The 14,870-nt window shown below is 36.4% G+C and overlaps 1 protein-coding gene across 12 annotated transcripts in view; it reads left to right on the forward strand.

Moving 5' to 3' along the window:
• The window catches only part of NFIA (nuclear factor I A), a 485,231-nt gene that overhangs the window by 329,065 nt on the left and 141,296 nt on the right, over nt 1–14,870 (forward strand). For 8 of the 12 annotated variants that reach the window (XM_087930007.1, XM_087930011.1, XM_087930006.1 and 5 more), the window contains exon 3: nt 13,978–14,043. The exons of the other annotated variants lie outside the window; for them this stretch is intronic. In XM_087930007.1, the coding sequence (XP_087786133.1) occupies nt 13,978–14,043 (66 nt within the window). The remainder of the gene's footprint in view (nt 1–13,977; nt 14,044–14,870) is intronic. 12 annotated transcript variants of the gene reach the window in all.

The following is a 14,870-nucleotide window of genomic DNA, read 5'->3' on the forward strand; positions in this document are numbered from 1 at the left end:
TATTTTTGTTTTTATAAGGTATGAATTGCTTTAGTGTGCCATATTATTTCAGATAATATCTTACTTAATTCAAATCCCATTGATTTCATTAGCACTAACAAGTGCAGCCATATAGTTCAGGGAATTCCTCTATCAAGACTATTTCAAGAAGCAGGAATAAGAATTGTACATTAATTACAAACCTATACTGATGTTAATAACTGATTGACTCAATTTAGCACCATTTCTTGCATCCCTAAAGAACCATAAAACCGGAGGTGGTATTCAGCAGGTTCTGATCAGTTCTGGAGAACCAGTGGCAGAAATTTGGGGTAGTTCGGAGAACCGGCATATGCCACCTCTGACTGGAGATTTTACAGTATCCTTCCCCTGCCATGCCCACCAAGCCCACAGAACTGGTAGTAAAAAAAAAAAATGAATCCCACCACTGCATAAAACCACTACTGTAACTGCAACATGCTTTTTTCTTTTGGGAGCATTATATACTTAAAGATGTAGCAAGGAAAATAAGGCAAATTACCAAGCTACTGAATGAATTCTAGATCAATTATTATGCAGAATTATATTCACTTTAGATGCAATACAATATCAAATTGCAGTACAAATGTCAGCATCATATAAAATATTGAATGACAAGCACCATAATCACATGGTAGTCTTAAATAAAGCTCTCAAAGTTAATAACCATGACACACAAATGAAAATATTGAGTTTGAAACTTTTGTGAATCATGATTCTCATTTCATCCCTTAAAATGGCTCTTTAGCAAAGTTTGTTACTTTTAAAGATGAGGGTGTACAAAATTAAAGGCATTTAAAACAACATATATGTGAAAGATAAAGATATTGGAGTCAATTATTATTAGCAATGTTGTCGGCACCTTAGTAATAAAAAGAAATGATCATAGTTGAGGTTCAAACTATAATACTTAGGATCTTACATATACAGACTGGTACCTACATTTTTATTCCAAAATCATTCATTTTACTTCACAATTCCAAAAGTTGGAACAGCTAGTACTAAAGAAGAAAATTGAATTGTGAAAGAACTATTTTCCTGTCTGCAATAGCCATCTTCTTTTCTTTCTAATCAAGCAGTTAATAATGTTTTTGTAGCATAAATTTTATCTGCTAATTTCTAATTTAATGCCATCTTATTCAGTTTACAAATCGGGCAAAGGGTAATTCTATTGCACAAAATAAACTGACAAGTGAAAAGCTTGGACCTTGCAAGTACTCCATGGCTGTGATGGTGCAGTTAGAATGCAGTAGTGCAGGCTACTTCTGCTACCTGCTGACTGCCAGCAGTTCGATTCTCTCTGGCTCAAAGTTGACTGAGCCTTCCAAATGAAGACCCAGACTGTTGGCAGCAATATGCTGACTCTGTAAACTGCCGAAAGAGGGCTGTAAAGCACTATGAAGCAGCATATATGTCTAAGTGCTATTGCTATTCGGCAGATTCCTTTTTTTTTTTCTTTACAGCACTTTCTCATTCTAATTGGACTCAACTCCCTTCAGTTGAAGATCTTTGAACTTTCAACTTTTGGTGATTTTTGAAGTTTTTAAGCATAAGGGTCTCATTGTTTGGCCTTGCAGATGCCCTGATACTTCTACTCCTTTTTAGCTTGTTGGTTTTTTTCTTTTTGTGTTGTGTTTTTTTGACTACTTCTATTTTATTTTTGGCCTTTTTAGTGGTAGATACAATGGGGAAGAAAAGCGGGGTGTGTGTGCAAATATTTCTCATTGTCCCCCCTTAAGCCACCCCCTTTTCTTTCCCAAAGGGGATCAATGCTGAAAATTAGGGATTTGATCAAATTTTGATGGAATGTTCTCAGAATTGCCCACTTTATAATATCTTATAATAAAAGAATATGCCAGTGTTCTTACAATAAAAGAATATTCCAGCATTGTACTTTTTTATATTTCTGGGCTGTACATGTTTTCATCCCATTATATGATTAACTTAGCATCCTTTTTCTATGTTTCATATCTTTGACTTTGTGCAAGATGACTTAGTTGAGTGAATAACAATATTTTTAAAGGCACTCTGGAAGTCTTGGAGTGGTCTCTCATTTTTTCAAGGAATGTCTGACATTGTCTCTTGATTTGAATCAGAATAGAGCTGGAAGGGACCTTAGAGGTCTTCTAGTCCAACCCCTCTGCTCAAGCAAGAGATCCTATACCCATGATGGCGAACCTATGCCAAACGTGCCAGAGGTGGGACACAGAGCCATTTCTCTGGGCACACAAGCTGTCATCCATTGCTCTTTCGGATTGTGGCACACTGGCCAGCTTGTCTACATGTTGCACATGGGGTGCCAGGCAGCTGCTCTTCCAGTGCACACATGTGCACTGGCCAGCTGGTCTTTACACGCACATGTGCATCAGAAACAAAAAGACCAAATAGCATGCCAGAAACTGGAAGAGCAGCTGCCCTGCGCACACATGCGCATGCGGCTGCTCATATGGTTTCTGACATGCTGTGCGTGCGTGAACTCCCATTTCAGCACTCGGTGCTGAAAAGGTTCATCAACACTATACCATTCCAGATAGGTGGCTGTCTAGTCTTTTCTTAAAAATCTCAAGTGATGAAGCCCCTACAACTTTTGAAGGCAAGCTGTTCCTCTGGTTAACTGTCCTCACTGTTTAATTCCAGGTTGCTTCTCTCCTTGTTAGTTTGCATCCAAGGAGAAATGTGTTCAACTGGGTTGGCTGTCTCTATTCCATTTCACATTTAATGCCTTACTTCTAACCACAACCATTGTATTTAGATTGACAAAATTTGAGCAGATTCTACCTACTTTCAAAACAAAACAAAACAATTAACATTGATTTATTTGAAAAATCTTGAAGACCTCTCTCTTCTGGACCTCAGAAATTATTTAAATCCAAAGGAAGTTTGGATTTAAAACTTCTTTAAAAGTTTGCATTTTAGACACTTTAGATCTTCCACTTGACCAGAGGATAACTGTCCTCTAATCCTTTAAAGTATCCTGAGAGAAATGTAGAAGCATTACTTGAGCTTCCGTATTGCAAAATAGTTTCATACTCAAAGGCTGTTTTTCAGGGGTTGGTACACTGTAAATACTGCATTAATTCTTGGTTTTTAATAGAACATTTATGTCTGATGTTTTACTTTATTGATTTTTTAGTTTATTCAATCCTCACCCCCTGTCCTTGGCTTGTGATATTTTAGTTCATCTCATTCTTCCAGTGGAAAATAGAAATCGCTTAGAGGAGTTTTCAAACTTTTTCATGTTTTGGAATCAATTAAAAAAAATTCCCAAAGCCCCTGATCAAGAGGGAGTGCCTAGTGATGGAAACCAGCTGTATTTGAATGTTTTGAATGAATTTCAAGAACAAATTGGAATTGTGGTTATATATACATTTTCTGATATTTTGAAATTCATCTCTATTTCTGAAATTGTTGACTGTTGTGGTTGAAATATACCTTACTTCTTCTAGAAATCAGGAAATATACAGGAGATTGTCCTAAGTAATATTGTTATTTATTCATTTATATCCTGCTTTTATTATTTTTTTATAAATAACTCAAGTCTATGAAGCTAATATTCCTTCTTCTGCCCATTATCCTCTACAATGATTTTCCCATCATGAATTTTGGAACATAACCTATCAAGTGGTGGTGGACATTTTTAAAAAAATCCTTAAGTTACTCAATCCTGAAAAATAATTATTTTTAACAGTGTGGCTCTTTGCAATTGTTTTAAAATTATATGAAAATAATCTTAAAATTTAAAAGTCAAATTTGGAAAAAAATCTAGATTCATTCTTAATTTTGGGATGTTATAATTAAGATTAAGTTTAACAAGATCATCAGCTTCTTGGTGATGTTATAGTTCCAGTCAGTGTTTTAAACTGCTTGTAGTGCATGTACACAGCAGAACTTCTAAATAGAATTGTTCAGCTATTTCAAAACATTTGAGATTAGTACAGCGTGAAGTAATTTAAAACTAGTGTACAACAATTAATTTAAATAACAGAGCTCTTCATATGTCTAGAAAGCCACATAGAGCCAATTTTTAAATTTTTAAATGAACCAATAAATTCAAATGGTGTTAGAATTCATAGACGTGAATAATGTAAATCAGTTGTAAAGGCATGAGAGCAAATAGCTAATAATTTGAATTCTTTTTATGAAATTTACTGAAAATAACCTTAAAGAAAGAGTAATATAATGTAATTAATAATGAAATAAGAATGCATAATGGAAATCAACAATGTTTACCCATATGCTTTGTTGTGGCATTTAAATATTAAGTTTGGATTTTATTTGGGGAATGCTTAGAAATTAATAATCTGTTTATTTCCTTTCTCCCTAGCATTATATATATGGCATGGTTGAGGAAACAAGGGCCAATTACTAACTGTGAAATATCTTTTACCAATGAGGAAAAAAAAGTCTAAATGGTTCACATGATTTAAAGCTTTAGTGGAAATTTACTCATGTATTTAGTTTAGTTCTCTTTATTGTCATTGAACCTCATATAGATTTGGGTAATGATATGCCAGTATTGGTAATATTGCTAATATTTAGTAATGCTACTAAAATAATGGTGGAAGTGGGGAAAGAATTACGATTTTGCAAAGGAAAATGCACCATATTTGTGAATCCAATTAGGGTACAGTCTTTGGTGGCAAATGTAATTGTGACTCTTCTGCCATAGATTACAATCATGATAGCAAAACAGTAACTTTTAGAGGGAACTTTTCACAGAACCTTCATTGATGTTTCAAAATCTCTCCATTAATGAAGCACAGAAGTTCCGTTTCTACGTAAAGCCAAGCCCCAACTGCCTTATTATAGAATCCACTTTACCTTTCATTTATATAAGTATATCAGCTGTCTTCCCTTTGGATCTGAAACAACTGAACAATATGCTGTTGGAATGATTGTTAGTTTCTTTTGACTTGCAGCTAGAAAAAAACGACTTCCAGTCTGGACAGTAGGTGCTAAAAGAAAAGTACCGTCAATGACGCCATTCAACTCTGCGTGGCAAAAGCTTAATGCTGGTTCATTGCCGGGAGAATATTTGGATTGTGAGTCCTGTCTTGTCGGCAAATTCAGAGCAGTGGAACTGCAGGAGACTGAAAAGAGGCCCCTTCAAGAGCTCCTTTCTTGAAGCTCTACCTTTCTTTTAGACAGTTGTCATTATCTTTGTCTAAAGGTCACGGCCAAATTGAATAAAAAAGAAAGCTGTGTGTTCCTGTCACTGCACAAAGGCAGTATTGACTTTCCTAATCCAGTTTGCCGAGGGGTGAGAGAATTAAATTAGATATCTAAGCACAGAAATTGAGAGCCTTTGAAAACAAAGATAAGGAGACAGGCTGTATTTGCCTCCCCCCCCTCTCTTCTCCCCCCCCACTTTCCCTGGGAAGCACTAGGCTCACAATTTTGCAGGTGTGTCATCTGATCCATGGCTTGCATCGATCAAAACTGTGCCAATGCATATTTAATTAGCAAGGGGACCCTGGATGCATTATGGCCATCATCCATATATTGAATGGACTGTCAGACTTTTTGAATGCTTCCCAAACCCCCTCTTGCTTTGTTGTTTGGGGAGCTTCTGCATTTTGTCTGAGCGGCCAAAAGTTTCTTTGTTTTTAGTTGCTGATGCATACAACACCACTGAGGAGAATACAAACAAGTGAAGTCCTGAAGTGTTTATTTTGTCTAATGGGAAGGGAGGAGGGGTGAAGATTGAAAACCTGGTTTTTAATTCCTTTGGGTAACAGATTTTTTTCAAATGAAAAAAAAAAAACAGTTAAATGGGATTTTAGACTATTATATTCAAGATAAAGCATTTTATGACAGCTTTAATTAAATCATGAATTAATGCCACTGCTGCATTTTTCCCTTGTAGTTAAAGCAAAGGTAAAGAACTTTTTAAAGTAAACATCTTTCCTCTACACACAGAGTCTGTGGGACACAGATCACCCCCACCCACACAAACCAATAACCCGGGGCCAATTCATTTAATGCTAAAATCAAGTAAGTAAACCCTGAGCCCCGTTTTATAGAGGGTTTTTTTTTTTTTTTTGGCATTCTGCTCATTATTGTCCTCATGTATCGATTCATACATCATGGGTTGCAATAAGGATTCCCCCATGCACAAAAGCTCCTCCAGAGTTTCTGGGAACTCCTTTTTACAAGGCAATTCAGACAAAGTACTGCTTGCTAAACAGATGTAATACACAAAGTCTGCTCAGAATAAAGGGCAGCAGACTGTGCACATGTTTTGGTTCCATTCAAGCTCATCCGCGCAGTCTAGCTAGTTGTTTTTGCTCATTTGCTTAGGAGCTGGCTTAGCACAGTTTTCCCCAGTAAAGTAAGGAGGAGCGTGAGACTGGAGGAGAAGGGGGGGGGAGTGTAAGGCCACAAAGGTTTGCTGCAGGGACTCCTGGGAAGTATATTTGCATACATCTTCTCACAAAGGCTGACTGCTTCCTGGCTTAGACAGAGTGTTGCCTGATAAACAGACTTAACACACAAATGTCTGTCTGGAATAAACAACAGCAAGCTTTGATTTACATTTCTATTATCAAAGATAATCTCTTTCACAGTGTATGGGAATTAAAAAACCTGTCACAAAAATGAGTCTGGAATTGCTGTGATTGTACTACTATGTTGAATTCCCTCTCCCTCCCCCACCGAAGAACTGATGTAGAGGGAACAAAAAAAATTTTTAGGAGTTAAAGATAGCAATAAAGAATCCTGGCCCAAACAGTGGAATAGAGGCATATCTCTAATGCAAAAATAAATCAAGTAAGTAAATAAATAAATAAGTAAATAAATAAGTAAATCTGGCCTACATTAATAGATGATAAGCAAGGGAATCTCTCATAGACTTCATTGATTTGCACCTTGGTGGAAGGATAACACTTTAGAAGGATGTAAATGATTAACTTCAATGGGATCCAAAAGTCTCATAGAGTATAATTCCAAACTTTTAAGCACTTTGTGCTACAACTGTCCTCAACCCATCTGCAATGGCTATGGACGATAGTCTCATCCATCTGGAGGATAATGGTTTTGAAAAGGCTCCTAGAAGTGGATCAAACAGGAAGTACGAATGATGTGATTATCCAACAATATCCCCATTTCCAGAGAAAGAAAAGGGTTGCCGTATTTATCTTCAGTCAATTTATCGACCTTCCACCAGTAACAATATTCTCAGGGTGATCCACAGCAATAAGAAATAAACCATTAATATCAAACAAGCGTTTAAAAGTTCAGACAGTGGATAGGGCTGCCAACATTATAAACTTGATAGTGTTTCACAGGCATATACTCTGTTCCAAATATAAAAAGGGGTTTCATCTTTAAAAGCAGTCTTATAAAGGTTACAGTTTCTCATATCTAAATTATTTGTAGCAAAATAATGACTAAATTTGTTTCAGAAAAAGAGTCAAGAGGCTTTATGTTCAGGCAACTTTCTGTGGTTTTAAAGAGGGATAAAGTTTCAGGATTTTGAAATAACATACTGTGCCTATGATAGTCAAGAAAATCTGTCTAAAGGCTACTTAGTTTCAGAAAATCTGAAATGCTTCACCAAAAATAAAATGTTTGACACATTTTATCGTAGAAAATATATGATTCAAAATCAATTTTTGCAGAGATTATATATTGCTGCTAGTACATTCACCAGTGATCTCAGGAACACAACTCCTATGAAACAACACATATAACTCTTGACTAATTTGTTCCATAATATCCCTGTTTCAGCCTCCAAAATATTTTAAGAGTGCACCATCAAATCTTGCTAGGATTAGATTTCTGTATAAAAATATGCTGTAACTCAAATTGTTATTCTTCACTATAATGCCTCTAGCTCCATCTGTAGTAAGTTATGTTGGGCACAAGAAGCAATACTACTTAGACTTATATACAATCCATTTTTAAATTGCTTTTCGTGGGCCAGCCATGAGTTTAACTTTCTTTCATTGAAATTAATGAACTGCAAACCCTTTTTTAGCCTAATTACATCACGTGAACCCTGCTGTTTTGTAGTTATTTGTGTTTTTAATACTATTTGACCAATGGTGAAAACTGATTTGAAAGAGATTAATATGTAATATTTAAATTATTATGTAATGTCCAGTGCTTTAATTTTTTCCAAATGGTACAATGTAGCTTTTGCTAGTTTTTCTTTCTTTCTATATAGAATTGAAAATTAAATGTACATTTTATCTAGAGTTTTTTGCATCTGAAACTTTTTTTTACTTTTATTATTTACCTGTTATTATGTATCCATCTTTTTAAACCACATTGTTACATGCATACAAAGGGTATCAAATGCAGGATATTGTATGTAATATGTGGTGAATGTGGATACATTTTAGGTATAATGGAAATTATAGCCCTTTTATCAGTAAATCTGTTATGCTATGAAATGTTTCAGAGCTGAGTAGGCAAATTTCCAACAGCTTGATGGATTTTTCTCTCATTTCTCTCCTCTTACCCCAAATCTGCTCCTAACAGTTATGGTATCCTATAGAGCAGATTTCAATGGTGGTCAGTGCCAGCCTTCCTGTTGTCAAGGAAAAGTGGAGGAAACCAATATAAGCCTACTAGAGTACATCACTGGTGGGATGCTAATGTATGTGAGTGTCTCCTGCTCTCAGGTAGCCTTACTCCTTCTCCCATTCCTTTGGATGCAATACTTGCTTGCTTCTCATTCTAAAGGTGGCTCACAATGATAGATTTTAAGGATGGTTCGGGAGAAGAGACTTATTTATTTATTTGTTGTTGATGTTGTTGTTAGTTGCAAAGTCATGTCTGACCCATCACAGCCCCATGAATAACATTCCTCCAGGCCTTCCTGTCCTCTACCATCTTCTGGAGTCCATTTAAGCTCATGCTCCATCCAGCCACCTCATTCTCTGTCATCCCCTTCTTCTATTGCCCTCAATCTTTCCCAGTATTATGCTCTTCTCCAGTGAGCCTTATTTATAACACTTATGATATTAATTCCATCCTTAGAGTCTTGAAACCTACTGTACCATTTCTTTTCTAATAACCTCTAATAACAGGAGTCTTTAGATATGAGATGGGAGGCATATGTGCATGTCAACAGTCTAACACTGGACTATAACATAGCAGAAAAATCCCCTTGGTTAACTTTTAATCCATCTCTAGAAGTTCCATTTCTTAGTTCTAAATGAAGGAGAGAGAAAATTCAGCCTAGCTAGATATTCTGATTCCTGCACTGCCACATAGCATATACATAATTATAATAGTGTCACCCCCAAAAAAACAAACACCTGAAAAAATATTTCAATAATAGGTAGCAAAATATTAAACAAGGAAAGCGAAAGGCCTAGGCAAAGATACAACTACCTCAATTGTTGCTCCCAATAATGGCACCACAATTAGGACTTCTTTCAAGGATCTTAAAGGTCAGATTAGTCCATGCCAGTATAAATATTCGGGTATCAAAGCATTTTTGGCCTTCTAACTCAAAAATAAAATAATAAAATACATTCAAAAGCAAACAAACAACCAGTACAGATCATAGAAAATAAGCATAATATTTTCCAAGCTTTCTTAGGTTTTCTGAAGGTTCTTTATTTACTTCTGAAAAGCAACAGAGAGGAAAAGATGCAAAGTAATGGATTATTGTGCTGTGCATTCCTGTCTAGAAAAGGATTTCTAGTGACAAGCTGGATATGGGACTATTCCTTAAGCTCCATCTGGAAAATGCAATCCCTTCAGTTTCTTCACTTTCTGTACTTGGGAATTACTTACACTGCTCTCTTGTTGTCAAGATTAAGTTTTTGTTCGCTGGCTCTCATCCAGTTCATTTCCTTCCCCTGGTGTTATCTCACTTAGTTGAGATTTGAGAGATATTGCTGGGTGTCATCTGCATATTGTGGTCAGTGTGATCAAAAGCAGCTGAAATTGAGGGGGGGGTTTGACATGCTAAAGATAACATGTAGTCTTTGTATGACTTCTGTCCATGTAAAAGCAAGCATTTCCTGTTATAATTCTATTCTTATTTAAGAGAGACAATGAAGTTCTTGTTTCAATGAAGTTCTTGTTTAATTTTCTGAGTACTGTATCCGGTAAGCTTTCCATGATATGGTATCAGCAGTCAGATTTTAAATCTGTGCCTTTCTAACATGAAAAAAGGAAATCCTTTCTCATGTTATAAACACAGACATTAGATTGTTCTAAGAAAAATGCATTACATAGTGGAAAATATCAGAATCCAGAGAACTTGTTATTGTGATTATTTTTTTAAGATGAAAATATAGCAAAGAAATGTTTCTTAAGCTATGTGTTATATACAGACACATTCACAAACACAAACCCTGAGCATTGTCACTGATGATCCTACTACTATTTCCTGAAATTTGTGTTTTTGCAAAGAGGACTTTTGGCAATCATTACAGCTTAAATGAAATATCAAAATAGGATGAATGTTGAACCAGCTATTAAGAGTTTTTTTAAAATATCTTATTCTGGAGAAGGATAAAATACACCATTGTAAGCAGTCTCATACAAACCATTAGGTATACAGTGTACTAAATACATGGAAAAATTAAGTGGATTACTTGTTTATTAATTCATTCTATTTATGTTGCCTGATTCCAAAATGAGAATCTGTGTAGCTCACAATAACACAACAGAATAAAATAAATGTAATAAGAAGAAACTCAAAACAAAAATCATAGTAGAAAACAAGAAAAACAATAAGATGGTAAACCTGGCAACAATTCAAACATCCCACAACATTGAGTGGGAGACTCCAGCCACCCTATCCTAAGGCCTGGGAAAATAGCCAGGTCTTTATGATATTCTGGAATGCCAACAAGAAGAATCCCAGCATCATGGTTTTAAAAAAAATCTTATTTTTTTAGAGGGCAAGTGCTGAAACAGGAGGCATACTTCCTGAGTTCTTATATAGATGATAATATTTGATCAATGGAACTATCCTTTTGACTCAAATTGACCAGGCAGATACTGTATATGGGAGATAGACAGTCCCTCAAATAACTGTGCTGTATTTCAGGTGGGACTTATGAAGTCATAATCAGCTTTTGAATTGCACTGAAGCAAGCTAGCAACTTGTCGAATCTCAAAGCATTGGCGTCCTCTGGACATACTCAAGTATACCCATCATTGCCTACAACTGGGCCAATTGAATCTTTCAAGTGATCCTCAAGGACAGGGCCATGTAAAAGTATATTGCAATAATTAAACCATGAGGCATGGGTAGCCACCCATGGGTAGCCACCCATCTGAAGAGCTTCATGATCCAGAAGAAGGCATAACAGATATCATTTTTTTGCTGTTGTTATTGTTGATGTTGTCTGACCCATCGCAACCTCATGGATAACGTTCCTCCATCCCCTGGAGTTCATTTACATCAAACTCTGCCTTAATGGAGTTTAATCAATCCAGTGACTTTTGGGGAAAGTCTGCTCATGTTCTTCCTGAGTCTAAAGTTACAGGGAAATGGAAAGACACTGAACTTCTCCATGCTTTGAAACTATTGCTAATAATAATAATGTATTACATTTATATACACATTTATATTTAATAATAACGATATAATCAATACAATACCAAAAGATGGGGGATTGTTTAGAAAAGAGCAACAAAGATGATTGGGGGAGTGGAGGCCAAACCGTACAATGAACAGTTGGCAGAAATTGGGTATGAGAAAGAGAAGGTCTAGGGCTGACATAATATCAATCTTCCAATATTTTATGGGCTGTCCCAAAGGATGGGGTCAATCTATTTTCCAAAGCATATGAGGGCAGAACAGAAAGTAACAGATGGAAGCTTAACCAATAGAGATCCAACTCAGAATTAAGGATAAATTTATGTCAGCGAGAATAATCATTGGAACAGCTTGTGGGTGCTTCATTACTGGAATTCTGTCTGAAAATGGTATGGGGTCTCCTTCTTGATGAGGGGGTTGGGCTAGAAGACTGCCAAGCTTCCTTCCAACTCTGTTATTCTGTATTGTGTGTACACTACCTGGCTCCTATTATTCTGGATATATTTATTGTAAAGTACTCTTCTTTGTGTCACTTAGAAAATCACTGAGCACAGTTTTATTTCACCAACCCTTCAGTCCCTGTTAAACATTGGCATTCAGCTTGGGGGAGCATTTGTATATGATTGTTGTCTTTAAATATTTTAATGTATCATAGTCTGCTGAGATTATTCTTGGTTCGAAGCCCTGCTCAGCTGTCAAAGATATTTTCACTTTTTTCCCCTTTCCCTTTAAAAATCTGCCGCTTTCTTATTCTTTGATAAAAATTCTTAAAATACCGTCCTGGAGTACCTTTTAATTAATTGTTGCACCAAGTTGTCCCAGTTCTTATGTTGTACACCCTTTTTTTCTTCTCCTGCACAAATCTTAGTCCAACTAAGTCCTCCTCTTCAGGGTGACCATTTTAGACCACCGCTCAGTCATCTTTGGGGGGGGCGGAAATTGCCTAGCCCAGGGAGGGGGGATGCGGTTCCCCTTGACCTATCTGGCGGCTTCCCCTTAAAATCAGTAAATATTTTGTTATTTTTTAAAAAACCAAATACAATGAAACTGAATCATAACGAGGCTTTATACCTTTATCCCCCATTTCATCCCAGTTTGCATTATGGGTTGGATATACACATACTCTACACCAGGAGTCACCAAGCCCTGGTCCGTGGCCTGCCAGCAAGCAGGTTGCGCAAACAAGTGAAGCCCCATCAGTGGGATGCAGGTAGCATATAAAACCACGCCCCATCCATCCACGGAAAAACCTCTCTCCACAGAAATGGTTCTTGGTGCCAAAAAGTTGAGGGTCACTGCTCTACATTATCCAGAAGTCATCTTTTTATTTAGCCAATTGCTCTTTGTCAAAGCAAGAGGCAGGTAGTTAGATTTAATTTGGGAAATTGGTCTCTTCCCCTGCACACCCTTTATTGGTCTGCATCAAGCTCAAATGTTCTGTGGTTACTTTTAACTTTTAAAAAAGGTAGGGGGAGCTAGCTATTATATTAGCTACATTTAAAAAAAAAAAAAGATTTTCCTGCTTCTAGGACAAAGAAAAAAATATTGCCCTCATTTCATTTTCCTAGCTTTTTTTTTTTTCAGATTAAAATTCACTAAGAAGGATCTATAAATTAAAACGGCTTATTCTGTATTTTTATAGAAGCATAGGTAATTCATATAAATATGAAAAATAATATTTTAATGGCAAGTAGTTAGCATTTTAATGAATTTTGATAGCATTAGAATATCTCCTCCTAGGGAGATGGGCAGTTAAGAAATATAAATTAAAAAAAATAAAAATATTAGAAATGTTTTATATATATTAAAACGTCATTGGAATACAAAGCCCAGGTCCTCACTGGTAATATAATAGTCTTTGAGCTCTGATTTTAATGGAGCCTGCCTGTTACAGTCATAAGTTGTGATGGTTGTAAAGCAAGTCACCACATGGCTGGACCCATTTTTACAACCTTTTTTTGCGGTTGGTTGTAAAGCGAACACTGCCATCATTAAACACAACCATTGTTTGCTATGGGGCATTTTTGCCAAACACCAGAAGTAAATGGTTTTGACAAAGATATCATAAGTCACATGACCAATGCAAATGGCCATATGTGTGGACCAGTTGCCAAGTGGCCGAATGGTGGAGACTATGGTGGAGGGTCTGACTGTTGGAACTTTAGAAGCAGGTTGTAATTACTTTTTGGACGGGATCTATTATAACTTTGACAGTTGAGGATTTACACCTGTATAGGCTTTGAAGTCTTAAATGATGAATTTTGGCTTAGGATTAAAAAAAAATCCTGTAAAAATTAAACATTAATGTAAATCACCCTCTTGCCTCCTGTGTGGGCTATTTTTTTTTTTTTTTTAGGTTTTGTCTATTAAAAATGCCTCAGATTATAAAACTGGCTACTTTTCCACAGTCAGTTCTTATAATTTTGGACCATATTTATGTCTTTTAGATTCAAGTCAGTCAGAAAGTCCCAGCCAGCCAAGCGAAGCTGATATTAAGGACCAGCCTGAAAATGGTGAGTTTTGCCAAGCTTACGTCAATTCAGTCTGTATGTTTTTGTTAGGGAATTTCAACCAAGACCCTCAGGAGATGCCTTAGATATGCCCATTTTGTTTCAAATAGGGCAGGGCTGGGGAACCGTGTCCCATTTATGACTTGTGGACTTCCACTTTGAAGTTGAAGTCCACAAGTCATAAAAGGGCCATAGTTCCTCACCCTTGAAATAACGCCGGGTAGTTCTGAGCAGGCTGTTTATTTGAAGCTGCAAACAATGTGTGTGGGTACAAGTTTCCCACTTTTGCCACTTTTCTTTTTCATTGAGAAAGAAGATGAAGAATTGAAAGGATAATGGAACAGATCGGAAGAATTTGTATTCCCTTGAATTTGGATTCAAGGCAAGTTCTAAAGAACAGTATCATGATTCATTTGATCACTGTGATTCAAGTAGGCAACAGAGTTGGATGGGAGCATACCTAGTTAGTCTGGATTGTGTTTATTTTCTGCCTGGAAGTGGAGACTGCAAGGTGGGGCAGGACACAGGAAATCAGAGTGTCATTTTGCAATGGAGTCATTCCGATTGAGCAGATCTACCCCAGTTCTTAAGGAGGGACAGATTCAGCAGTGTTCACCTTGTCTGTTGGAGTATAGACTATCTAGGGAGATTAATACCTTTACCAATATAAATCATTGAAACATTCATTAGTGATATGCCTAATCAGCACTTGCAGGGCCATGGCTCATGGTGTTAAAGACATAAGAACATTTCTTAGTATTTGCAGAGCCACACCGCCATACCACATTAAAAAAAAATGAAAGGAAAAATGTTACCTTAAAATTCTTAGT

This window comes from Pseudonaja textilis, chromosome 3, assembly GCF_049901715.1.
Source record: "Pseudonaja textilis isolate UNSWEBS1 chromosome 3, rPseTex1.2, whole genome shotgun sequence".
In the NCBI taxonomy this organism is placed as follows: domain Eukaryota; kingdom Metazoa; phylum Chordata; class Lepidosauria; order Squamata; family Elapidae; genus Pseudonaja; species Pseudonaja textilis.